Source organism: Schistocerca serialis, chromosome 2 (genome assembly GCF_023864345.2).
Source record: "Schistocerca serialis cubense isolate TAMUIC-IGC-003099 chromosome 2, iqSchSeri2.2, whole genome shotgun sequence".
NCBI classification, from domain to species: Eukaryota; Metazoa; Arthropoda; class Insecta; order Orthoptera; family Acrididae; genus Schistocerca; species Schistocerca serialis.
In genome coordinates this window covers 978,165,738-978,193,212 of record NC_064639.1, presented here as the reverse complement: position 1 = coordinate 978,193,212, position 27,475 = coordinate 978,165,738, and the positions used below count along the sequence as shown (strand labels likewise).

Below are 27,475 nucleotides of genomic sequence, written 5' to 3'. Positions count from 1 at the left end.
GTATGTGGGGGGAAGTAATATGTTGTCCGACTCCTCCTGAAAAATGCTGCCCTAAAATTTCAATTGTAAATCTCTCTGTGATGCACAACGCCTCTCTTGTAACATCTGCCAGTGGAGTTTGTTTAGCATCTCCGTAATGCTCTCTCGCCGGCTAAATGATCCCATGACAAAATGTGCCGCTCTTCATTGGATCTTCTCTATCTCCTCTGTCTGTCCTACTTGATAGGGATCCCAGATAGATGAACAGTACTCAAGAATAGGGCAGACAAGTGCCTTATAAGTCACTTCTTTTGTGGATGAGTTATATTTCCTTATGATTCTTCCGATGAATCTGAGTCTGATGTCTGCTTTTACCACTATCTGTTTTATAGGGCCATTACACTTAAGGTTGCTCTGGATAGTTACGCGTAGATATTTTATGGCAGATACTATCTCCAGCCTATTTGTCATCAATAGTGTAGCTTTACAGTAGTGGATTTCTTTTCCTATGCATGCGCAATATGTTACATTTATTTATGTTCAGGGTCAACTGCCAGAGCCTGCACCATTCATCAATTCTCTGCAGGTTGTTCTGCAAATTCTTACTATCTTCTGGCTTTGCTACTTTGGTATAGACAACTGCATCATCTGTGAGTAGCCTTAAAGAGAATCTGATGCTTTCTGCTAGATCATTTATATACACTCCTGGAAATTGACATAAGAACACCGTGAATTCATTGTCCCAGGAAGGGGAAACTTTATTGACACATTCCTGGGGTCAGATACATCACATGATCACACTGACAGAACCACAGGCACATAGACACAGGCAACAGAGCATGCACAATATCGGCACTAGTACAGTGTATATCCACCTTTCGCAGCAATGCAGGCTGCTATTCTCCCATGGAGACGATCGTAGAGATGCTGGATGTAGTCCTGTGGAATGGCTTGCCATGCCATTTCCACCTGGCGCCTCAGTTGGACCAGCGTTCGTGCTGGATGTGCAGACCGCGTGAGACGACGCTTCATCCAGTCCCAAACATGCTCAATGGGGGACAGATCCGGAGATCTTGCTGGCCAGGGTAGTTGATTTACACCTTCTAGAGCACGTTGGGTGGCACGGGATACATGCGAACGTGCATTGTCCTGTTGGAACAGCAAGTTCCCTTGTCGCTCTAGGAATGGTAGAACAATGGGTTCGATGACGGTTTGGATGTACCGTGCACTATTCAGTGTCCCCTCGACGATCACCAGTGGTGTACGGCCAGTGTAGGAGATCGCTCCCCACACCATGATGCCAGGTGTTGGCCCTGTGTGCCTCGATCGTATGCAGTCCTGATTGTGGCGCTCACCTGCTCGGCGCCAAACACGCATACGACCATCATTGGCACCAAGGCAGAAGCGACTCTCATCGCTGAAGACGACACGTCTCCATTCGTCCCTCCATTCACGCCTGTCGTGACACCACTGGAGGCGGGCTGCACGATGTTGGGGCGTGAGCGGAAGACGGCCTAACGGTGTGCGGGACCGTAGCCCAGCTTCATGGAGACGGTTGTGAATGGTCCTCGCCGATACCCCAGGAGCAACAGTGTCCCTAATTTGCTGGGAAGTGGCGGTGCGGTCCCCTACGGCACTGCGTAGGATCCTACGGTCTTGGCGTGCATCCGTGCGTTGCTGCGGTCCGGTCCCAGGTCGACGGGCACGTGCACCTTCCGCTGACCACTGGCGACAACATCGATGTACTGTGGAGACCTCACGCCCCACGTGTTGATCAATTCGGCGGTATGTCCACCCGGCCTCCCGCATGCCCACTATATGCCCTCGCTCAAAGTCCGTCAACTGCACATACGGTTCACGTCCACGCTGTCGCGGCATGCTACCAGTGTTAAAGACTGCGATGGAGCTCCGTATGCCACGGCAAACTGGCTGACACTGACGGCGGCGGTGCACAAATGCTGCGCAGCTAGCGCCATTCGACGGCCAACACCGCGGTTCCTGGTGTGTCCGCTGTGCCGTGCGTGTGATCATTGCTTGTACAGCCCTCTCGCAGTGTCCGGAGCAAGTATGGTGGGTCTGACACACCGGTGTCAATGTGTTCTTTTTTCCATTTCCAGGAGTGTACATTGTAAACAGCTTCTCTGTGCTACTCTGGATATTACCTTTACATCTGTCAGTTTAGTTCCGTTAAGAGCAACGTGTTGAGTTCTATCTGCAAGAAAGTCTTGAATACAATCGCAGGTCTGCTCTGATACTCCGCAAGCTCATATTTTTTTCATTAAACAACAATGAGGGGCGGTGTCAAATACCTTACTGAAATCAAGGAACATGGCATCAACCTGAGTGCCATTGTCCACTGTGCAGTGGATCTCATGGAGGAACAGGGCGAGCTGAGTTTTGCAGAATCTCTTTGTGGAATCCATGTTGATTTTTATAGAGGAGATGTTCATTTTGCAAAAACATCATAATTATTGAGTATAAAACATGTTCCATAATTCTACAACAGATTGGTGTCAATGATACAGGTCTATAATTGTGTGGATCTGTCTTACGGCCTTTCTTAAAAACCAGAATGACCTGCACTTTTTCCAGTTGTTAGGTACCTTTTGTTGTTCAAGCGACCTAAATAAATTACTGCTAGTAGGGGACCAAGTTCTTTCACATAATCTTTATAGTATCTTACATGTATCTCATCTGGTCCTGAAGCCTCTCCGCTACTAAGTGATTGTAGCTGCTTTTCAGTTCTGCAATCGGTTATCTCACTATCTGCCATTTTGATGTTTGTACGTTGATTGAAAGGAGGGACAGTCTTACGATCATCAATGGTGAAACAATTTCGGAAGACCGAATTCAGTATTTTGGCCTGCTCTCTGTTATCTTCCATTTCAGTGCTGGTGTGGTTGCTGAGAGAATGAATAGATGATTTTGACACACCTTACTGATTTTATATGTGACCAAAATCTCTTAGAGTTTTTGCTCAGGTCAGTTGACAACATCTTACTTTCAAAATCATTGAACGATTGTCTCATTGCTCTCCTTATGCTAATTTTCGCTTTGTTCAGCTTTTGTTTGTCAGCTAGGTTTTTACTTCTCTTGACTCTGAGATGAAATGCTCTTTGTTTATGTAGTGATTTTCTAACACGGCTATTAAACCATGGTGGATCTTTCCCATCCCTTAAAACCTTACTCGGAACATACATGTCTAGGGCATATTGAATGATGCCTTTGAATTTTTTCCATTTGTTCTCCACATCTTCATCCTCATCACCGAATATTTGATGCAGACTGCTGAGTTATTCTGAAATTTGCTGAGCAAATATATCTTCCTACCTTTCTTAACATTCCTTGTATGACCCATCATCATATTTGCTGTCACAGCCTTATGATCACTGATGCCTTCCTCTACATTAACTGATTTGGTAAGGTCAGGTCTGTTTGTTGCCAGGAGGTCTAAGATGTTACCATCACGAGTTGATTCTCTAACTATCTGCTCGAGGTAATTTTTGGACAAGACATCCAGAACAATGCCACACAATTCCCCATCTCTGGCACTTGTTTTGATTGCATAACACTCCCAACCTATACCTCACAAGTTGAAGTCACCCCCTATTACAGCGGCATGATCAAAAAAATTACTAATGATGTCCTGCAAGTTCTGTCTGAAGCACTATACAACTACAGATCCTGACCCAGGTGGTCTATAACTACACATTCATAGTAGTATGGACTTATTCAAAAACTGTTCATAATTGTTTTTTACTATGCTGCACATGATCTTCCATGTATCTAATTATGTTTAGTATCTGCTCTTGGACAGTGAGTGTCCTTTACTATGTTTCACAGGAGATGGGGTTTGTGGCTCCCTGTCTGACAAGGATGATGAACTACATGGCTTGTCACCTGTTTCAATATCACTTTCATTTGTTAGGCACATATCATGATCACTGTAGTTCTCATTTACATTGTCAACACTGGTGGGTGTATACGACACCATACATTCCACTGACTCATCTTGCAGAAACGCCAATATCACATCTGCCATTTCTTTCTCACTCCACAAAATTCCTAGGGTTTTTTTCTGAAGAAAAATCAACTTCGGCAACTATTGTTGTAGATATAATGCAATGTTTTTTTTGTGTATCATTGCCACTGTTCTGCTTTCTATCAACACCGCTACCACTGTAGTACTGTTGTGAGTTATTCATTGACTAAGCAGTTCAACTATGCTCCGTAGCCTCATTCTGTGCTCATCAGTGGATACTTCTAATCTCTCCAAGTTTTGCCTTTAGCAACCAATATTGTGGTTGCATGGTAGACACTATGTGTGGCATGAGATGCTGTAAACATCATTGGCCTTTTGCGACCTCACGCTCAAGGGGTTCCTTGTAAATACAGTAGAACCATATTAAGAGATAAATTGTGTTCTGGAGGTTTAAGTGTGGGTATGGGGTGGGAAGTAGAAGTGTGAGGGAAGGTACCTCACCGGATTGTGTACATTCCCTTCCCTCCTTTATAAGTCTGCAAACTGAAGAGTGAGTGGGCAAGTCCCCACCTACTCTACCATACTACGTCACAGGAAGCAACTACAGTATGTTTCACAAAGTAATATGGACTCTTTTGCATTGCTCCTTATGAACCAGTGGTGAATCAGTGTGCAGACATGCCTAGGTGTGTTTGTCTTCCATAAAGTTCATTAACACTATGTGAAATGCAGGTATGAGTTACTAATAATACTAACGCAAGAAATGCATGTGGCCAGAAACTATATCAATATGTGCATACTGTTAGATACTTAGTCATCCTGTATGGCAGTTGTAACATTCTTCTGAGAAAGGCGACATCCTCCAACAAGGGTGCTGCTAGGTTTTCACTTTACTGGTAGACTATACCTCTCCAGCATTTCCTGTCCAGTTTTCTCATGTGAATAGACAAAAAAGCTTCACTGAGCTTGTGTTTATATAGTGGAGTAATTTTTAGTTTAGTGAGTGAGTATTTGTATGCAGTTGTTAAATGAGCTATTATGTAGAAAATTTCAACAGCTGGAGCTGTCAGCTGTGTACAACATTGAAGATCCTACCTCAAGTGTAACATGCTGTCAATATGTATTTGGCAATGTTGATTTCATTCTCTCCACTACAAATGGCTGGAATACTTCTTGCTACTTGAGGGTACCAAATGCATCAACCCAATCTCAGCTCTTCCAACATCTGAAGAGGCCATGAAGCTTAAATTCTCTCTCTCTGTAACAGAAATAGGTCACCTAAGTGTTACAGAACTTCAGATACTTCAACATAAGTCAAGAAATGCTTTACAGATGATTACTGTTCTAGGTTTAAATATGATCTGTCCTATTCCATCAGACATGTTGACACCCACCTTGTAAGATATACTGTGGATGTATGATGATGGTTACAATTTTGGTTTGTGGGGCACTCAGCAACTTGGTTACCAGCGTCCATACAAATTCCCAATCTTTTCACTGCCCAGTCTTGCCACTTTCCTGTATGATGATAAAATGATGAGAACAACACAAAACACCCAGATGGATGTATGGTAAGTGGCTCCAGTCAGAGCAGCCCACTATACAAGTGCCAGAAATTCCTGAGTGGATGAGATTTATGCAGTCTACCAGTAACACAGTTAATGGTGGGAGAAATGCAGTGACTTTCTGGTCATTCATTAATTCACCAAGTGACTAAAACACAGTTACATGGCATTACAATATGCTGTCAATGATAGAGAGCAGCAAGATGCCACATTTACCAATCAAATCCCTTTCCCACCAGCACTGTATAAGGACCAACAGCATCACACTTACAAATTAAGCACTTCTCAGCCATTGTTTTGTAGGAACATATTTTACGTCATTTAGCAACATCAAATAAGTACTCACTTAAAAACTGAAAATAACTCCACTACATAAACATAAGCTCAGTGAAGTTATTTTGGTCTGCTTGTATAAGAGAACCGAATGGGAAATACTGGGGAGATATAGTCTCTGTAAACTGAAAAGTAGCAGTGCAGATTGTGGAGAAAGCCACCTTTCCCAGAAAAATGCTACAACTGCTGAGCAGGATGACTAAGAATTTATTTCCCCTCTAGCAGGTAGAACAGTGTGCAGAGATTTATGTAGAATCTGTTCTTATGCTTTTCTTGCATATTTATTATTAACAGCTCATATTTGTATTCGATGTAGTGTTAACACATTTTGTGGAAACCTCCCTGCCCCCTTTATAATTCCTCTTTCCTCTTGGATAAATGATTAAATATTGTTTGTTCCATATGATTAGCAAAGCAGGAGAGAAGAAGAAATTATCTTAATGATGGGGATGAATTTAATTAGAATCAGCACAGTCTAATTACTGGTCCTCTACTAATAAAGTGATGCATGACTGTGGAAAGCAATGTAGGTATTGCAATGTTGGTTTAGTGTTAATGAGATTCCTTTATTGATAATGCAGTATGCATTTAAGGCTGCAATAGTATCTCTATGCTAGTAACATCATCATTGTCCTTTGCCCCTGATTACAGCTCTGAAAAAAGCAAGGTTAGGGCAGGAAATAATAATATGCACAACAGCATCACCTTCCTATCAATGCTGACAGATAAGGCACTAAGATAGAAGTGAAATGGAAAGTAGTAAACTGGGAGTCTCAAATATTTTTAGACAAAAACATAATGACATCAAATTACAGTGAATATAGTGTCTTAATGTCCATAGTCTCTGATTCTTTGGGAGGCTGTGAACTTATTTTTCTCAGTTTTTTAATGTCCTGTTATATCTCCCTATAGAGTCCATGCAGTGCATCACCACTGTTAACAACACAAGTTGCGGAAGGGCTAGTATAAGTTCATGAAATATCTTGTAGTTGCTTTTTGTGATGTAGTGTGGCAGAGAGAATGGGGAATTGCCTGCTCAGTAATCATTTTGCAGACCTATGAAGGAGGGAAGGGGCTTGAGCACAATCCAGTGACCTACTTTAACTCACACTTCTAACCCCCATGCCCACCTTTCTGACTGTTACACCCCCAGGACACCGTTTATCTCTTCATACTGCTCTACTGCACTTAGGTGTGGTGCACACATTTTATATTTGTTCTTAAACCAATTCATTTAACAATGAACATGAATTTTATACCATTAAAACCCTATTTTAATTATTATGATTTTTTCATCTTCTACAATGCAGAAATTATTAGTTCTAGAGAAAAATAATGAATAGGATCTTTTTTTGTTGGAAATGCAATGTTGTTTAATTTTTTTCTGGGAATCATTTTTGCTACACATCACAGTTCGCAAAATATTCCAAAAAACTTAAAAAATGACCTTTAAATCCCCCCTCCATCTCCATGCACATAGCCCATGAGTAATGATTTTTGGTGTGTTGTTCATGACACTCCCCCCTATAACAGTGCAAACATTTGTGACTACATGAATATCTTCCTCCAGTCAGCACATTTTGGTCTTTGTTAACTAGGTTACAACTCGTATATCACCTGAGAGAATTGGTCAAAATAATGGAAATCTAAGCTATTATAATTTACCTTAACTGTAACATTTTTGCTGATTACAGTATTATCTGTTATAGAGGAGCAATTGTCCATTACTTCTGTGTCTAAGCTTACAGTATTGTTAAGATTGTATGAGCTTAATACACAGTGAATTTCAAGTTTACTATACTATTTCAGTTTACATCTATGTTAATGTCACCAAAAATAGTAAGGTCATTAGGAACAATGTGACCATCTACACTGCTATGTCTATCATTAATGCACTTTAATCAGCATATACCCCAATAACTTAATGCTTAGCTAACTTAAAATCATTACTGTGAACCACAAATGTCGTTTCTGTGTAGCATTGTTAAAGAAAAGAATTTTTATTAAAGTCCTGTATGTTTAGTAACATAAATTGCCACACTACTATTTTACAGCATTGCCAGTAATAACTGTTTGCTAGTAAGGACGCTTCTAATCTTTAATGTAGGAAAACACTGGATTTTAGTCCATGTTCAATTATTGCTAACACATGTAATGAGTATTCCTCTAAGAATGTTTGCAATAAGTGTAATTTGTTTCTGAGGTATTGAATACCCACTTGTATAAAACACAAGGACGAGACTAACTTTCACTTGATAAGTCACTGCCAAATAACGTAGGTCGACGAAAGTTTGATCATACATATAAAGCAATGCTACAGTACAGTACAGTACAGTACAGAAGGTAACTGAAAGAAATACTCAGTGAGACGATCAAAAACAACATTTTTATTTCAAAGCAACAATTACAATGAAGTCATTGTGATTTATGATGGTCCCCTGGACAGTACAAAATGCATGACATGGTTCCTAACAGGTTGTGTGATGACCGCGGATGGCAAAGCATGCTCTGCAACCTGCTCACATGCTGGCCACGAGGTTGGAAAGGAGTTCTTGTAGCAGGGCAGTCCAGTCCTGTACCAGCATGGTTGACAACTGCTAGATAGTCATTGTTGCATGTGGATATGCTGCAATATGTCTCCCAAACATATCCCACACAACCTCAATTGGATTCAAGTTGGGTCAATGGGCAGGCTTCTCCATTTGCCAAATATCCTGTTGTTCCAAGAGCCCCTCCACCTGCACTGTTTCATGTTCCTTCAACTGCCTCATATTGTAGGGCCAGCCCCATTTGGCGTTATAGTCACACTAATCTCTTGCCATGTGACATCCAACTGTCTGTTCATGACTGAGAGAACATTGGCAACCTGCTCCCACACTTTTGCACATTTCCATCCAGTTGTTAATATGATGGTGGCTATAAAATAGTGGGACTGATGCCGTCACAGAGTAAGTATGCATGCACCAAAACTGAACACCCAAGAACTGTGAAGGATGAAGCCTTCTCACTCGAATGCGGCATCTCTGGTGCTTATAGACAAATCAGTGTGGCTGTGGCCTTTGTTTGTGCAAGAGATGTTATTTTGTTTTGCTGGAAAAATGATAAATGTAATAATATAACAACAAATTATCATGAATTTTCACATGGAAAAAACTGCTGCAGTTTCATGAAACTTGTAAAAAACTACTTCTGAAACTCATCTTTTACTAAAAGAACTGTATGGCAAAGGCTGTTTATCATGTATACAAGTTTATGAATGGTTGAAGTATTTCCAAGATGGCCAAGAAGACACTTAAGATGACTCATGTTCCAAAACAGATGGAAATATTGAAAAAGTAGGTAATCTGATTCGATCTGACCATCAGTTGAGTATCTGATTGATTGTTGAATCTGTAGGAGTTGACAAAGAATGTGATGCCAAATTTTACATTACCAATTTAACCTGAGAAAAGTGTGTGGAAAACTGGTGCCAAAAATTCTCACAATTCAACAAAAAGAATCGCGTGAAAATGTTTGTATTGACACTTTGAATACTATTGAAAATGATGAAAATTTCTTGGAAAGAGTGACAACATGTGAAAATCTTGCTGTTTCACTTATGATACAGAAGCTGAGTGCTAGTCCATGCATTGGAAGAGCCCAACACTACTGAGAGTGAAAGAAGTTCAAATGAGCAAATCAAGATTCACAGCAGTGATGATTGTTTTTCTTTCGATATTTGTGGAACTGGGTATCTCCACTACATTTGTCATGGTTGGACTAGTAATCAACATTACTACCTTGAGGTTCTTGTTCAGTTCCATAAAAAATAAGGAAAAATAAACCCTCATTGTGAAAGAACAAGTCATGGATTCTGCGTCAAGGCAATACCACATTGTCTGTTAAGAGGTTTCTAATGAAATACAGCATCCCAGTTTTAGACCACCTACCTTATTTGCCTGATGTAACACCATGTGACTTTTATCTATTCCCCAATGTTGGATCTGCATTAAAAGGAACAAGATTTCAGTATATTGAAGCAGTGAAAGGAAAAGCGGCATGTGTCACCAAGGAGCTTACAGAGGAAGATTTCCAGCACTGTTTCCACCAATGGCAAACTTGCATGGAGTCTTGTAGCTGTTGTAACACTATAGAGTGAATGCATGTAATCAAATAGCACATGCCTCCGTGGCTGGCCTAAAGAAGTCACCTCGCATCGGTACAGATGGTGCAGCAAGTACTGTGCTGTGTGCAAAACAGCATTGCATAATCCAGTGCTCTGAACTCTCAAGTCAGACTAGTGATTATGTAATAGTTGTATGCTCAATTGTTAGACTGTGCTTTAATGTATTTTATGGTTAAGTGTGATTATACTGATTCGTACTTCATTCTTTGTCTTCGTGTATCCCTTCATGTGGAAGCATAAAAAAAGTTGGTTGGTGGGGATTCTGATATTGTGTTTGTACAATGTTACAACATTATTGGCAATGAGCATGGTATTCTAGTCCATTTGTTTTATTTCTCAGTTAGCTATGGCCAATATATCAGTGGAAGAAATTCTTCAGTCTCTTGTTGAACACCAGTGAGCTCTCACCAAGCAGCAGCAGGCTCTAAACCAGGGCTTAACAACTGGCCGGTTTTGAGCGCGAGTACTCGCGTCTGCTCAGGCACGTGCTCGCGAGCAGGTGCAAGGTCGCGGAGTAGGGAGGGAGGGGAGGGAGGGGAAATGCGCGCACACGTTTGAATAGGGCCGCTGCGTGCCTATTGAATTCGTGCCGACTGTGTAACGTTTAAAGTACTACTATCAGCTCTAAAAGTCACTTCGCTGGTTAAGAATCATGTCAAGTCGCCGTTGTGTAACCCCAACCATGCTTTCGCAGTTCAACCCCCATTGGGAGGAATTGTATCTGTTTACAGAAAAAGATGGTGTTGCAAAATGTTTAGTATGTCACAAAATGCTGAATTCTTTTAGGAAATTTAATTTGCAGTGACATTATATGTCGTACCACGCGAAAGACTACGGAAGTGGAAAATGTGATGCACCAGATCGTGCACAGGAAGTTATTAAACTTAAAAGAAAGCTATCCGAAGAAGATCTGGACAACAACAAAAAATCAACTGAGGCAGGTCTCAGAGTGAGTTACAAAATTGCTTTGCTTTTAGCAAAATCCCTGCGCCCCTTCACTATGGCGATTTAATAAAAGTATGTTTGGTAGTTGCAGTGGAACATTTGAGCCCATCTCAAGTTGAAAAGTTTCGGATTGTGCTTATCTAACATGACCATTATGCATCGCATACAGGACATGGCAGACAACGTCCAGAGCTAGCTTGCAAATATCTGTAAAGATTTTATGGCATATTGTCTAGCTCTGGACGAAAGTGTTGATATCACTGGAGCAGCGCAGCTTGCCATATTTATTAGATGTGTTAATAGTGATCTTCAGGTGAGGGAGGAGCTCCTTGATGTAGTAGAAAGTGTTGAAAATATAGGATTGTCGTGGAATTCTTTAGTTTCAGTGTCTACAGACGGTGCACCAGCGATGACAGGGAAAAAGTCATGTTTTGTTGCGCTGTTGAAGGAGAAAATGCAAAAACTGACCGTGAATGAAATAAGGGGCGTTCACTTTGTGATCCACCAGGAAAACTTATGTGCAAAGAGTATCACTCTAAAAAATGTGATGAGTGTTGTTGTTCGTACAACCAATTATATAAGGAAGCATGGGCTACAACACAGGCAATTCAAAAGCTTTCTTGAGCATGAAAGCCATTATGGTAGCCTGCCTTATTACAGCGAGGTCCACTGGCTTAGTCGTGGTGAATTATTAAATCGATTTTTTTGCTTATTAGATGGGATAAATATGTTTATGGAAATAAATAACATGTGTGTTCCTGAATTGAAAGAGCCTTCATGGAAATGTGATCTCGCGTTCTTAGCAGATTTAACTAGCCATCTGAATGCTTTGAACATTTCACTACAAGGTAAAGATATGCTAATTACTCATTTCATAGATCGAACATGAGATTTTAAAATGAAATTGACACTTTGGGTGAGTCAACTGGAAGCAGGAAATCTAGCTCATTTTCCTAAATTATCATCCATGCAAGATGTTCACAAAGACTGTGAACGTTATTCACATAGTTTAGTTGCCCTTAAGGAAGAATTTGACCAACGCTTTCAAGATCTGACAGCACTAGACAGTGATTTTGATCCGTTCTCCTCTCCATATTCAGCGAACATTGAAGAGATTCGTCCTGAGCTGCAACTAGAAATTATTGACCTCCAGTGTGACAGAGAATACAAAGACAAATTTCAGAACAAGAAAAACATTTTGGAATTCTACAGACACTTCCCTCAGGATAGATTTCCTCGTTTGCACAAATTGGCGGCTACAATAATATCAATGTTCGGTTCCACATATGTTTGTGAACAACTGTTCTCTGCAATGAAATGTAACAAGATGCGCCTGAGAAACGCATTGTCTGATCGAAATTTAAACTGCACGCTGCGCCTACAATGCACAAGAACAATTACTCCGAACATAGACGCAATTGTAAAGAGCAAAAAGTACAAGATAACCGAGAATCCCACACTTCAGTGACATCTTTTATTGTGTAACAGTTCACAAATTAATACGAATGTAGAGGCATACACTAAGCTAATAAAATTATGTGGCACGTGTACATTCTCCTTTATTTGTTTCATTTGTCACAGTAATAATTCGCGAGTGATATTCCTGCAGGTGGCCGCGGATTTACATTGACTGGCGGCAGCTGTTGTGTGCCCCACGTGACTCTCCCCTCTCTCCGCTCTGGTCCATTAGTGGGGGTAGCGTGCTCGCGCTGCTCCGTGCTCGCGCTTTGCTGCTCACAGCTTGCTCCGCGAGCACGTATGTTGTGAAGCCCTGCTCTAAACAATTTTGCAGCATCATTGACTCACCAAGATTCACTGCCGTTGATGCAACATCCACTGTTTCCTCCACATGATGATTCTACGAAAGATTAAGATTGTAATCTCCCCCCTCCTTCCTACTTCCATGTATAATCCACATTACACAATGTCTTTTATGAATTTTTCTTAACTAATGAGTTTCTACTAGCTTTAATTTTGATTATTATTTCATAAATGAATCCAGAAATAGACATAGTAAACAGTACAGGATTACGTAATTAATAATAGAAATTTTAAGTGTGCAAATATTTCACAATTTCAAATGTTTCTAAAAAAAATACCTGTACATTGAGAACTAGTACTTATTGATTATAACATCAAAACTATAATATTTTATAAAGTAATTCCTTTTCATAAATTTTAACTTGGAATATAACATACTGCGCTTAAAATTATATGAAAGTTTTGACCTGTCCAAAATTCGGAAAATAATACTGGTATCAACAACTACTGTTGAGGGAAATTAATGCTACAGGGGGATGTCCCATTACAGGATGCATATGAAAAATGGCTTTGGCAGCATTTTCAAGCTTTTGGAGTTGCTGACCTCAACATGTATGTGTACAAGGCTTTCTTTTTGTTCATGGATTTCTCCTCATGTTAATCATGTTTTGTATCAGCTATCTCATCTTCAAGAACTTGCCAGTCTCTCTTCTTATGAAATGTGTCACTTTCTCTCTATTTATCACTGCAAACATACTCATGTTTTTGCTGCTCGCATTGAGTTCTACCATTGTCAAAAGCAACCACAATAGTCATACAGAGCTTAGGCAGTGGAACTTCACAGGGTTAGCCAATGTTGCCTTTTTATCTCACTGGGACTCACTTGCTGATTTGATGGTTTGTGATGCTCCATTTGACTGCCACATTTGACTGCACCGTGCTAAGCAGAAACAGCAGTCAGCATCGCAACAGTAGCCACATGCTTCTCTCCCACCATGCCCTTATTGTTTTGTTCAATGTGAATGGGCTGTGTGTACAAAACATGGGACGACATACACTCATTGCAAAAAAAAGGGACATATTGTGTCTGCGTGCACCTCTCAACTTCCTTCATCGGACATGAACATGGATGTGAACAGTGTTTCCCTACTGATGGTAGCCACAAACAAATTATGTATTGAAGTATGTGCTATGGATGAGAGTGTAAAAATGCAAGTGGACATGGGTGCAGCAGTGATGCGTTTAAATTCTCAAACCTGTGTGGATCACCGGCGTTGTCCTCTGTCTTTCATCAGTGAGTGAGTCGCAACAAACAACAAATATCCACATGAGGACAGTTTTCTACTTCCATAGAGTACAAAAGAGTTGTTTGGCCTTTGAACATTCTAGTAGTGGATTATGCCGTCACTAAAAATTTATTTGGGTTAGACACCTTCAGAATTTTTGTATTCTCTGTTTTTGATGAACTATGTCTCATATCAGATTTAGTTCTCTGCCAACAACTGGATGCACTCTTCTTGGAATATTCCTCTCTGTTTTTGGATGGTTTAGGGTCTGCTACCAATTTCAAGTCTCAAATCAGAATGAAGCTGTGATGAAGCATGCTGAGATCTCTTTACTTCCTCTCGTGATTTGCCATCTGCTGCCTTAAATTCATTCAATTTTCATTTTTGAATAATTACCATTAACGTACATGAGTGAAATCTGCATTTTCATAAAAGAGAAAGGTTGTCCCTCAGTCTTAAGAAATATACTACCAGATCTAATTTTGTGCTTAGTTTTGTGTATGTACTCAAATGGTTCAAATGGCTCTGAGCACTATGGGACTTAACTTCTGAGGTCATCAGTTCCCTAGAACTTAGAACTACGTAAACCTACCTAACCTAAGGACATCACACACATCCATGCCGGAGGCAGGATTTGAACCTGCGACCGTAGCGGTCGCGCGGTTCCAGACTGTAGCACCTAGAACTGCACAGCCACCCTGGCCGGCTATGTACTCAATTTCCTTATTTATTTTGACAATTTCTAGTTAATATCTTTTGTTATGGGATGAGATCAGTAATTGTTTCGTAACTTAAATTCTATTGTTGACTTATAAACAAATATAAATTCTGTACTAATTATAAACATTTGGAAGAACCACCACTAGGATTCTTTAAGTATTTATTTGGCTATGTTTGAAAACATGTTAGCAAAGCCAGTTCTTAATTAATTCCAAATTAATTACCAGGCTTGTCAGAAGTATTGTTTGCATAACTATATCTGTTAATTTTATTATTTAAACAAATAATTCGGCCTAAACCTTGTAGTATAAGGAATGGTTAAAAAGAAGGAATTTTTCGATAGATTGAGTTAATTGAATGAGTTGTGTTTTAATTGTAATTTCTGTAAATTAAACATCAAACAATGTATAGTTTCAGTACCTATTGTTGTGAGGATATATAAAGGCCCAATTTTTGGTCCCTAGACAGTCAGTCCATGACCGGTTTTCAGATGAGAAACCTGTATTGGTTAGATAAAAAAAAATGCATCAACTTAAGTGTGAAATAAGTGTAACACAAATAGGCCATGTGTTTAAATAATGACATTGTCTGTCCAATAGTATCACACGTACTGTATTATTCTGCAAGAACTATGTGGTTAGGTTTTTACTGCTCATAGATGTTCAACGGTAAACTATTGCAGCAGTATGCTGATGTTTGCCTGTAAACTATTAATGAGGCTTATCAAAAGCTAACCAATAGTGAACTGGCCATATAACTGTGGAATACTGTGTGGTCGTGAACAGTGAAAGTAAAGAACTGTGAAAAGCAACTGTGTAACTGTTGGCTACATCATTTACAGTAGTCAGTGTTGAACTTCCACCCCCCACTTTTCAACCAGTATAGCAATGCAGTACGTCAACACCGGGGACTATCAAAGAAGAAATAAAGCGGGCGAACGTCACAAAACCAATGGTGCACCCCCATTTTTTTGTGCCCTCCAATCCCAATAGCTTCATGGGAACAAGTCAAATTAGAATTAGATTGAATTATGTCTTTGGATTTTATCATGCATGTCTCCACTAGTGAGAGGTCTACTCCATTTTTAATTATCACAAAACCTAATGGTAATCTTCGATCTGTGGTTATTTTAAAAAAGTCCATACATTCACAGTCTATTATTGACAACTGTCACTTACCCCTTCAGGATGAACTCAGACTGCCTTTCCTGGGCCAATATTTTCCAGAATAGACTTATTGGAAGCCTACTTGTAATGGCCCTTGATTATGATTCCAAATGTATCCTCATAGTGGATAACCCCTGTGGGTTATACCAATTCCAGCACCTTCCATTTTCCAATGATTTTTGGAGCAACTCATGGTCTCCATGCTGGGGGTGCATCAACTACCTAGATTGTATTATGGTTTCAGTTTCCACAATAGGTGAATGCCTGCAGAACTTGCATGCCTTGTTCATGGTGCTGCAGGCCACTAGATGAAATGTCACTTGGACATATCACAATTTTATTCAGCCATCTATAGTCTATCTTGATTTTGAAGTCTCACATGCTCGCATCAGGTCTTTATGCCAGCATATCAGTGCCCTTGCGGCTTTGCAATGTTGTACCAATGTCAAAGAATTGCAGGCCTTTCTCAGAAAGATTGCATGCTACCATAAATTTCTTCCTGATGCAGCCATAGTGGCTCATGCCCTTCATGCCTCATGTTCCTTTTCATTGATTGCCCACTGGTGTGCATGTTTTTAACCTATTGGAGTCAAAATTATACTTAGCATTGTACTTGGCTACTTTCTAACTGGCCAACATCTCATTTTAGTCTTGGTCTCCCAGTATGGCCTTGGGGCTTTTCTCACACGCAAATATGGGTACAGTTCTGAACACCCTATTGTATATGCTTCCAAAACTCTGAATCAGTTCAACATGCTACTCACAGGTAGAAAAAGAAGCTCTTCCTATTGTGTATACACTCAAAAAATTTCATATTTTCCTTTTCAGTTCTAAATTTCATTTGATTCTTAATAATAAACCTCTAGTTTTTCTTTTCTGGCCTTCAGCATTTTTACAGGATAAAGTGGCCCATTGCCTGCAACACTTGCCATTTTTTTGTTGGGCTATAGCCACTGCACAAAACACTAATATGGGTTCTATTGCTCTTTTACTGATTGGTTCTAATCCAGCATTTGATCATAATGAACTGCTGTGTTTCCATTTGGATGTCGAAGTCCAAAACACTGTGGAGAGTTTTTGCATTACCAATACTCAGATTTTGGCAGCTGTTGTGGCCCATCCTCTCTTATGTCAGGTTATTCAGTTTCTCCACCACGGCTTGCCAGGTAAATGACCAGGCCAAGCATCAAATTCCCCACATAATTATTATGCTCTCTGCTATTGATTCTGAGTTCTTGATGTGCTTTACTGTTGGCTACTGAGAGTTGGCTCTCAGGATTGTGATCCTGTCTGCCTTGTGGCAGGACCTCATGCCCCTTCTCCACATGGACCATTGGGGTATTCCACAAGCAAAATTGCTGGCCTACCACCACGTGTTTTGGCCAGGCATTGACAATGTGATCATCCATGTTGTGTCAGCCTGCCCACAGAGAGCCATCTGTCAAGTGATGCCACAAGTCCTCTTTCCCTGTTGCCCATTCCTGGTGCCCCTGGGAGCTTATTTTGTTGGTCTGTTCCTTAACTCCTTTTGGCTTATGGTAGTTATTGCTTTGTCAGAATTTCCGTATGTGTTCATTGCTTGTCAGCATCTGTGGTGGGTACAGTCACAGCTCTCTCAAAGATTTTTCCCTAGAAGGATTGCTGCACACACTCGTGACAGACATCAGTTCACAGTTTGTGACTTAAGATCTTGAAAGTTTTTGTACAAAGTGTGGCATTGGGCATGTTATGTCCTGTCCCTTTCATCCCCAGTTCAGTGGGAGGCAGAGCAGCTGGTCCATACATTAAAAACTCAGATGGAAAAAATATATTACTCAATATTCTCCTGAGAAAGCTGTTGACAGGTTCTTGAATTCATATACGTTCACATCCATTGGCAACCATAGTCTGGTGGGGCTGTTTTACAGCTGCCAGCCCCATTAACTGCTTCATCTGGTCTGGCTGACACTCGGCCACCTTGCAGCGATTCCATCCAGGCTCTGCCATCTGGGCCTGAGGGTTTGACTGGGGCCCTAAGTGAATACTGGCAGTCATCCACTGCTTCCAATGCCACTGCATTTCTTTTGTGCACACTTATGTTGGCTTGGTGTCACGATACTGTGACCAGCTCTGTCAATGTGTGACCAGCCGTACATTGGTGAGCCCTCCACCCATGCAACCATGTCCACCATCCATGCACTGGCATTGCAGTGTGGTCCACGCCCCCTCTGGCTCCTGTGCCATCTTCGTTCTGGGTGCTGCTGCCTCCGAGAGGAGTAGTCAGCGGCAGGTTACCTGCATCAGCAAGTACTGTGCTGTGTGAAAACAAATCTTACATAAGCAGGCGCACTGGGCTGTCGTACAGACTAATGATTATGTGACGAATATATACTCAACTGTTAGATTGTGCATCAATGCATTCTAGGGTTAAGTGTGATTGTACTGATTCCCACTTCATTCAGTGTCTTAGTGTATCACTTCATGTGGAAGTGGAATAAAAGACGGTTGATAGAAATTCTGGTATCATGTTTGTACAATATTACATAGTAGGGATAGAGAAGGGGGTATATTGATGGTGACAATAATAACTATATATAATAGAAAGAAACATTCCACATGGGAAAAGTATATTTAAAAAAGATGCTGTGACTTACCAAACGAGAAAGTGCTAGTAGATAGACAAAATAAAAAAACACACAAACACACACACAAATTTCAAGCTTTCGCAACCCACGGTTGCTTCATCAGGAAAGAGGGAAGGAGAGGGAAAGATGAAAGGATGTGGGTTTTAAGGGAGAGGGTAAGGAGTCATTCCAATCCCGGGAGCAGAAAGACTTACCTTAGAGGGAAAAAGGGACAGGTATACACTTGCACACACACACATATCCATCCGCACATATACAGACACAAGCAGACATATGTAAAGGCAAAGAGTTTGGGCAGAGATGCCAGTCAAGGCGGAAGTACAGAGACAAAGAAATTGTTGAGTGACAAGTGATGTACGAGGGGTGGAAACTTGAAATTAGTGGAGATTGAGGCCTGGTGGGTTACACTGCTTGTGTCTGTATAAGTGCGGATGGATATGTGTGTGTGTGCGAGTGTATACCTGTCCCTTTTTCCCCCTAAGGTAAGTCTTTCTTCTCCCGAGATTGGAATTACTCCTTACCCTCTCCCTTAAAACCCACATCCTTTAGTCTTTCCCTTTCCTTCCCTATTTCCTGATGAAGCGACCATGGGTTGCGAAAGCTTGAAATTTGTGTGTTTTTTATTGTGTCTATCTACCAGCGCTTTCTTGTTTGGTAAGTCACAGCATCTTTTTTTAATAGCCCTCGTCAAAGATTTACTGTCCTACACTCGCACTCTCTGCTGGAAGTATCACTTTGCCACGAAGAAAAATGATCCTAATCCTACTCCTAATGATCCAACTCCCCAAGACACTATCCAAATTGAACCCTGCCTAGAACAGTTCCGTCCTCCGTCACGGCGGGACCCACCTCCTCTTCCTCAAAATCACCCTCTCCAGACCTTCCAGGAATTTCTGACTTCCAGCCTTGCCTCTCAATCTTTCTTAAAAAACCTTAATCCTACTCCCAACATCACCACTGCTGAAGCCCAGGCTATCCGTGATCTGAAGGCTGACCGGTCCATCGTCATCCTTCTGGCGGACAAGGGTTCCACGACCATGGTACTTGATCGTCGGGAGTATGTGGCTGTGGGACTGCGTCAGCTTTCAGACAACACCACATATAAAGTTTGCCAAGGTAATCCCATTCCTGATGTCCAGGCGGAGCTTCAAGGAATCCTCAGAACCTTAGGCCCCCTACAAAACCTTTCACCTGACTCCATCAACCTCCTGACCCCACCGACACCCTGCACCCCTACCTTCTACCTTCTTCCTAAAATTCACAAACCCAATCATCCCGGCTGTCCCATTGTAGCTGGTTACCAAGCCCCCACAGAACGTATCTCTGCCTACGTAGATCAACACCTTCAACCCATTACATGCAGTCTCCCATCCTTCATCAAAGACACCAACCACTTTCTCGAACGCCTGGAATCCTTACTCAATCCGTTCCCCCCGGAAACCATCCTTGTAACCATTGATGCCACTTCCTTATACACAAATATCCCGCACATCCAGGGCCTTGCTGTGATGGAGCACTTCCTTTCACGCCGATCACCTGCCACCCTACCTAAAACCTCTTTCCTCATTACCGTAGCCAGCTTCATCCTGACCCACAACTTCTTCACTTTTGAAGGCCAGACATACCAACAATTAAAGGGAACAGCCATGGGTACCAGGATGGCCCCCTCATATGCCAACCTATTCATGGGTCGTTTAGAGGATGCCTTCTTGGTTACCTAAGCCTGCCAACCCAAAGTTTGGTACAGATTTATTGATGACATCTTCATGATCTGGATTCACAGTGAAGAAGAACTCCAGATTTTCCTCTCCAACCTCAACTCCTTTGGTTCCATCAGATTCACCTGGTCCTACTCCAAATCCCATGCCACTTTCCTTGATGTTGACCTCCACCTGTCCAACGGCCAGCTTCACACATCCGTCCACATGAAACCCACCAACAAGCAACAGTACCTCCATTATGACAGCTGCCACCCATTCCACATCAAACGGTCCCATCCCTACAGCCTAGGTCTTTGTGGCAAACGAATCTGCTCCAGTCCGGAATTCCTGAACCATTTCACCAACTGCTTTGGCATCTCGGGCGGAATGCAACTATCACATGGGATGGAAGCAGCTATCTGGAAAGGGTGGGGACGGAAAAGGATAGTAATGTATGGGTGGGAGGACAGAGGAATGCTGTCTGGCAGAGTGCTCAGAGGGACTAGAATGCCTACAGGCACAGTGCCAGGAGGTTGTGGGGCAGGGAAGGGGGGGGGGGGGGGAAGGAGCAAAAAGGAGAGGAGTGGGGAGAGATGGGCGGGTGCATTGGTAGAGGGCAGCAAACAAATAGCTGGGAGATGAGAATGGGGAGGAGATGATAGGATAGAGACGATGGGAACTGTAGAGTGGAGGGTTTGGGGATAATGTGTTACCAAAGGTTGAGGCTGAGATAATTATTGAAGCAGAGAACAACTCCCATCTGCACTGTTCACAAAACCTGGTGTTGGAGAGGAGGATCCAAATGGCTTGGGTAGTGAAGCAACCACTGAAGTCAAGAAGGTTATTCCCAGCCGCATGTTTGCCACAGGGTGGTCTACTTCGCTCTCGACTACAGTTTGGTTGTGGCCATTCATCCTGGTGGACAGCTGGTTGGTAGTCATACCAGTATAAAAAGCTGAAAATCTGTGCAATGATTGCAGCAGAGCTGGTAAATAATGTGGCTGCTTTCATAGGTGTCCAGACTCCTGATGGGGAGGATAAACCTGTGACAGGACTAGAATAAAAGGTGATGGTGGGTGGATTGGGCTGCTTTTGCACCTGGGTGTTCCACAGGGATATGATCCTTGTGGCGAGTTGTTGGGATAATGAGTACCATAGGGATGGACTAGGATTTTGTGGAGGTAGGGCCGGGTGATGGAACACTACTTTAGGAAGTGTGGGAAGAATTTAGGGTAGGATGTCCTTCATTTTAGGGGATGATGACCCGAAGGGGCACTCTTTTGTGGCTGGTTCTTGGGAATGGTGGGGTGATTATGGGTGTAAGAGGAAATGGCATGGGAGCTATGTTTGTGGACTGGGACTGGGGGATAGTGCCTGTCTGTGAAGACCTGGTGAGATCCTCAGCATACTGACCAGACACCATCCACCCAACAGTTTCCACTCCCTCTGTTCTATCATCTCCTCCCGATTCTCCTCTCCCACCCTCTTTAGTTGCAGCCCTCTGCCAACACATTCACCCATCATTCCCCACTCCTCTCCTTTTGCTCCTTTTTTTCTCCACCTTCCTGCCCCACTGCCTGTTGGCAGTCTAGTCCCTGCACACTCCACCAGACAGCATCCGTCTCTCTCACTGCTGACATGCTGCCTCCAGGTGGCTAGGCTGTATGCGAGGGATTTTTTGGTGTTAATGGCTGTTGAAATGCAGGTACTGTCGGTGTTTGGTGGGTTTGATGTGGACAGAGGGTGGATGAAGCCATCAGAGCCGAGGAGATGAGACAGCATTCGTCTCTCTCTCTCCACCTGTACACTAATCTCTGTTCCCCTTCCCCACCCGCTCCCTACTGCTGTTTGCATCCCATGTGATGTTGCAGTCCAGCCCGAGATGCTTGAGCTGTTAGTCGTGTGTGCATGAGGTGTTCTTGTGTGTGTGTGTGTGTGTGTGTGTGTGTGTGTGTGTGTGTGTGCGTGTGTGTGTGCGTGTAAATGGTGGATATTGTGTCTCTTACTGATGATGGCTGTGGCTGAAAGCTATATGTGAGTGTCTTTTTAATTGTGCCTGTCTGCAACTTGATGTGTCTTCTTTACGGTTAGCAGCTATCTTTTCCTACATTGTTGATATTCCTACCTGGACTTTCCATTGTTTAACAAGTTATTGAAGTGGCAGTACACTGCTCTGGAAACAGAAGGATCATGGCTGCAAAACTATATCACTGGATTTTGGAAGTAAGTATGTTTTAAGATTCAAACATTCTTGAATATGAAAATTTAGAATACAGATAATGTTTGAAATATAAAGTTATTTCGTCCTCATGCTCAGGAATCTAACCAGGAGCGCACAGCTAAGTGAGCGTAGACACTGTCATCTTGAAAGACACATTCCCTGCTGAGAACAATACCTGAAGGATTAAATGAATATGGTTGCCAAAAATAATTCATAGAACTCACCTTCTTTTGTCAGCATGTCCTTAGAACACAATTAAAACCTTAGTAATGTGAGTGCAAAAACATTTGTAGAATATCAACCATATTTAATATTTTGAGGAAGACAGTCTCCATGTGTTCTCCATGCATACCACTGTGTTTGGTAATATAAAAATAAACAATTGGTTACATCACACAGCATGTTTCTATTACTTGAAAGACAACTGTGTTCCTTTCAGTACTGGAATCTATTTTCATTCACATCAGTAGCAGGATATTGTGTAATAGCAGTTCTCATGTAAATTTTTTATTTATGCAGTTGTTTTTGTCCCTGTTCCATTGGCACTGTGTTCTCTAGATATATGTAAAGCTTATCAGTACCTTTTCTTCTTATTTTCTCAGTTTCAGAGTACTTTCAGTTGTGACACACACCACATTTATATCTGTTTGTGTGTCAAGACCAGCTTTACAGAATTCATGAATGTGCTATGACAAATAAAAATTTATACTACACTGGGATTTGAACCTGGGTCTGCATATTATTGCAAGTAGTCACTTTAGTCTAGCCAAACATGTGTTCAGACTTACTCAAATTTTCATTGTAACTTCTGAACACTACTGTCAGAGAGTCTCCTGTGACATATTCAAGTACAACATCATTGCAGGAACAGATTTGGTGGAGAACTGTGGCATTTATGAATGGAGTTGACTGATGTTATTTCATGCCATTGGATTTCATTGATTTCATTCACTTTATTTCAGTGAATTTTTTCACCTCCAGAATTTTTTGGCTGGAAAGGAGTTCACTATAAGAACTAAAGTTAATTTTTACATACAAAGGTGCATGCTAACAAGTGCTGAAAGGTCACACAAAGTGCATGCAACCAAAATCTTTAAAAAATTGCTGCTGTCTGTTTATATAATGTTCCTTATAGATTACAAAACAAAACTGCATGACTGTCAGATAACTCATTTTACATTGTAAAAGAGTTCTGTGATATGCACAGTACTGACATCAGTTTGTAAGATTGCAACTGTTCTTACTGACTTACCTATCCAGTCAATCCAAAAAGCTTTGAGGCTAGATCAATAAAAAATAAAGGAAAGTGAAGATGGTGGTTTTAATGTTTCAAGTCCACTTGAGTACAACACACAGAATGTTCATACAACCATATGAAACTGTCTGAAAAGTCCTTCATTAGGAGTTTATTCAACTTGTCTGTCAAATTGACTTGAATGTCAGTTCATGTGAATGTCTGCACTTTGTTGTTTTGTGCTAGTTTCATATTCATAACATCAAATCTCATTGCCCTTGACGATTTGTTCCAAATAAGAATTGACCACATTTTGCATTTCAATTGAATTGCGGCAGATGTCCACACTTCATTTTTGTTCAGAAGTTGAGGTGTGTGGGATAAACTTTGAACATGCTTTTCACTTCTTCAAAACATTCTGGAGAATGTCTTGAACACTTGATTTAGAGATGTTGCTCCATTGAGATTTGTGATACAACAACATTGACACTATGACTGCATGTTGACTTCTTAATACTGTCTGCTCACAACTGGCTACTCAAATGTACATCTGTTGTTTACAGTTGTTAGTTCAAAAATAGACGCCAATTATAAAGAACTGCCTGTATTACAGATTTCAAATGGAAAAATGGAGGGAGGGGGGGGGGGGGGGGGATGAGACTACTGTGAGGAGAACGGAAAAGCAGAGTGGGGATAAACTGACACAAATTAACACAAGGTTTGCAAGAAGCAAGTTTTAGTAGGAGTCCTTCTTTTCATAACATCTCCAGCTCTCCTGGGGGATTAAATAATATGTTTTAAGTTGTTTGTATGTGAGCTGTGTTTCAATTATTATTTTGGAGACCTGTCAGTAGATGCTTCTTCCCTTAGTAAAACATTGTTAAAAATAATTTTTGACTTTAATTCTAAATCAGGCTAAATAGTGCTGTTCTTTTGTGTGATTCTTTTATGATGCATATTTTCTTATCACATTCTTATCACAGTTTTTTGTTTCCAGATTGATGTATGGCATGAAATTCTTGTGACCATAACCACAAGTTTTGTTACATTGAGAGTCGATAACTCTTTTGAAAGGCACCAATCACCATTCACTTGCATCTTGAGAAATCCAGACTTTGACCAGCCAATGAAAGTTGGTGAAGGATTTCATGGCCAAATCCAACAACTTGTAATCAATTTTGTTCCCCTCAGGCTGCGTCACACTGAAATCCAGGTAATGTCTTTTTTTAAATCAATGTCATGGTGGTAAGAAACAACAGCAGTCATATACAGCTTCATTTAAAAACTTAATGTCTGTTTTTTGGTGTGAAGATAATAATAAATTGTAAGAAAAAAATGGTTCAAATGGCTCTAAGCACTATGGGCCTTAACATGTAAGGTCGTCAGTCCCCTAGACTTACAACTACTTAAACCTAACTAACCTAAGGACATCACACACATCCATGCCCAAGGATAGATTTGAACCTGCGACCGTAGCAGCAGTGCGGTTCCGGACTGAAGCACCTAGCACCGCTCAGCCACAGTTACTGGCAATTGTAAGAACTATGGCTTCTGTTCGGGTGTAAAGATACTGATTGATGCTTTCATTCAATCAGTAGTAGTCATACATCAAGTTTCATGTATCCCGCATAAAGGAGAGTACTTTATAGTGTGGAATTAGCCAGTGAAAATGATTCTAGAGTTTCAGCTGCTGTGGATGATGACAGAACAATTGTCAAGCCCATAGCCAGATGTATGTATCCAATGATCATAATATTTTGACAAGCAACATTGTGCTGAGAAACTGACTGCTGATGGATGAGCATGGGCTCTCCCCTCAATTCTTCCTCCTCCCACATGCTTCCAGTGGTCTGTGGCAGGTATGTTGTTACTTTGTTTGAAATTCGCACCTGGTAAAGGGCCAATACACAACATTTCCATTTGTGCATTACTGGTGTGATTTCAATCAAAGCAGTGAAGTACAAACTTCATTTAAAATATTGATGCACATTGGAATAATTAGTCTTTTGTTTTTCTGTTTAACATTTCCATTGTAACATAACAATAAAAAGTATGCATGGGCATTTATTGTAGTTCTCTTTTATGGTGCTAAATAAGTAGTTATTTTTATTACCATCACAACTGGTGAGCCTGATGTGATCAAGGGTACGGAAAAATCAATAACATTACTCCAGTTTGACTGCACCAATTTACGAGGCATGTTTTTGAAGTACTATTTCGAAGTAAAAATAAAACAAGAAGACCTTTCTTAGTAGTTTTACTTTTACATGAAAGCCTATACTTCAATCTACTTCTCTACATAATTCTCACCAATATTAAGGCACTTATTGTATCACACAACCTGTTTTGAAAGTCATCCTCTTAGAAATCTGCCGCCTGAGCATAACTTTTGATAAACATTATGTAACAGTTGGATGAAGCACACTTCTTGAAGCTTGAAGGAAACTCATCATATAATGTCAAAGTGTAGTGTGTCTGTTCTCTCTCACTTTGTCATCATCCTTCTGCACCAAATCATTAGCAATGACTGAAGGTTGGTGATTGCATTTCTTATCATGCACATTTGTATGGGTATCTTTAGAAGCTCTCACCCATTTCCATACCATCCCATCACTTGTAAGTGTTGAGAAGTGTGCTTTATGCAACTGTTATACAACATTTAAGTTACTGAAAGTTGTGCTCAGGTGGCAGATTTCTTCAAGCGTGGTATTAAAAGCTGGTTTTATGATACAGTTAGTGCCTTAATATTTGTGGGAATTGTGTATAAAAGTAGGTTAAAGTACAGGCTTTAATGTAAAAGTCAGATTACTAAGAAAAGTCTAATTGTTTTATTTTTATTTCAGGAACATACTTACTTTATAAAAAACCTCATACACATTCAATTTCATGGTAAACACATCATAAAGATACCAACACGGAAATATCATGTGTGGCTGTGGAGATACCAACTTTCTGATGGAAAAATGTGAAAAATCTGGTTTTTTCAAGTGGGGTTTTTTCAAGCGGAATCTCAATTCATTACTCTGAATATAAGCATTGAAGCAAGAAAATATCATTACATTTTGGTGTCACTAGGTTGCGAAGTTGCTGACCTAATTTTGGATCTCATGTCAAAACCGTTATCAGCTTTCCTGTACACAGACTTAAAAGCAAACCATATATCAGAGTTTGAGTTATGTAAAGTCAAAAAATTGCTAGCTGGATTAGAACTAGAAGACTAAAAATCATCTACTTTGCTCAAAGATAGGTCGTGCCCTTGCCAGAACCAAGTAACCAATGATATTTTTAAGTTCTATATTTCCTCAATGACTACCAACCCATATGTATTCTATCCTAGCTGTTAGCCAAGATGTAAGTCTCAATGCAATGGCTCCTGTGACTGACAAAATTGCAGGGGGAGTATACTGCCAACACACAGTATTCTGTTGCAGAGTATGCACTGTGACATGACATTCATGACCTTGGTGCCTGTTTCACAAATTTTGCCATCTGGATTCTTCCCCCCAGCCATCAGTTTCTCAGAACTCCACAGGTGGGAATTGGCATTACAACATGTCCTTGGTTCTCCCTACCAACCTGGCTGCAATTTACGTTAATTTCTTTCGTCTTAGCATTTCTTCACAGTAACTATTGCTTTCTTCACTCCCTTTTAGGTTTCTGCATCTTTCATTTTCTGACCTGTCTATTTTTTGCCGCCCCTACCTTAGCTTTTTGGTCTTATTAAGTCATCCACAATGAATCTTTTGGCAGTAGTCTCCGTCATGTGTATTGCCCTATCTTCCCCCTTTAAGCTC

The 27,475-nt window shown here is 41.0% G+C and overlaps 1 protein-coding gene across 1 annotated transcript in view; it reads left to right on the top strand.

Annotated features, from left to right (window-relative positions):
* The window catches only part of LOC126456565 (semaphorin-5A-like), a 221,240-nt gene extending 194,590 nt beyond the window's left edge, over window positions 1-26,650 (top strand). Inside the window, exons 9-10 of the mRNA XM_050092311.1 lie at window positions 24,679-24,894; window positions 26,525-26,650. Coding sequence (XP_049948268.1) covers window positions 24,679-24,894; window positions 26,525-26,650 — 342 coding nt within the window. The remainder of the gene's footprint in view (window positions 1-24,678; window positions 24,895-26,524) is intronic.
* The last annotated feature ends 825 nt before the right edge of the window (window positions 26,651-27,475 follow it).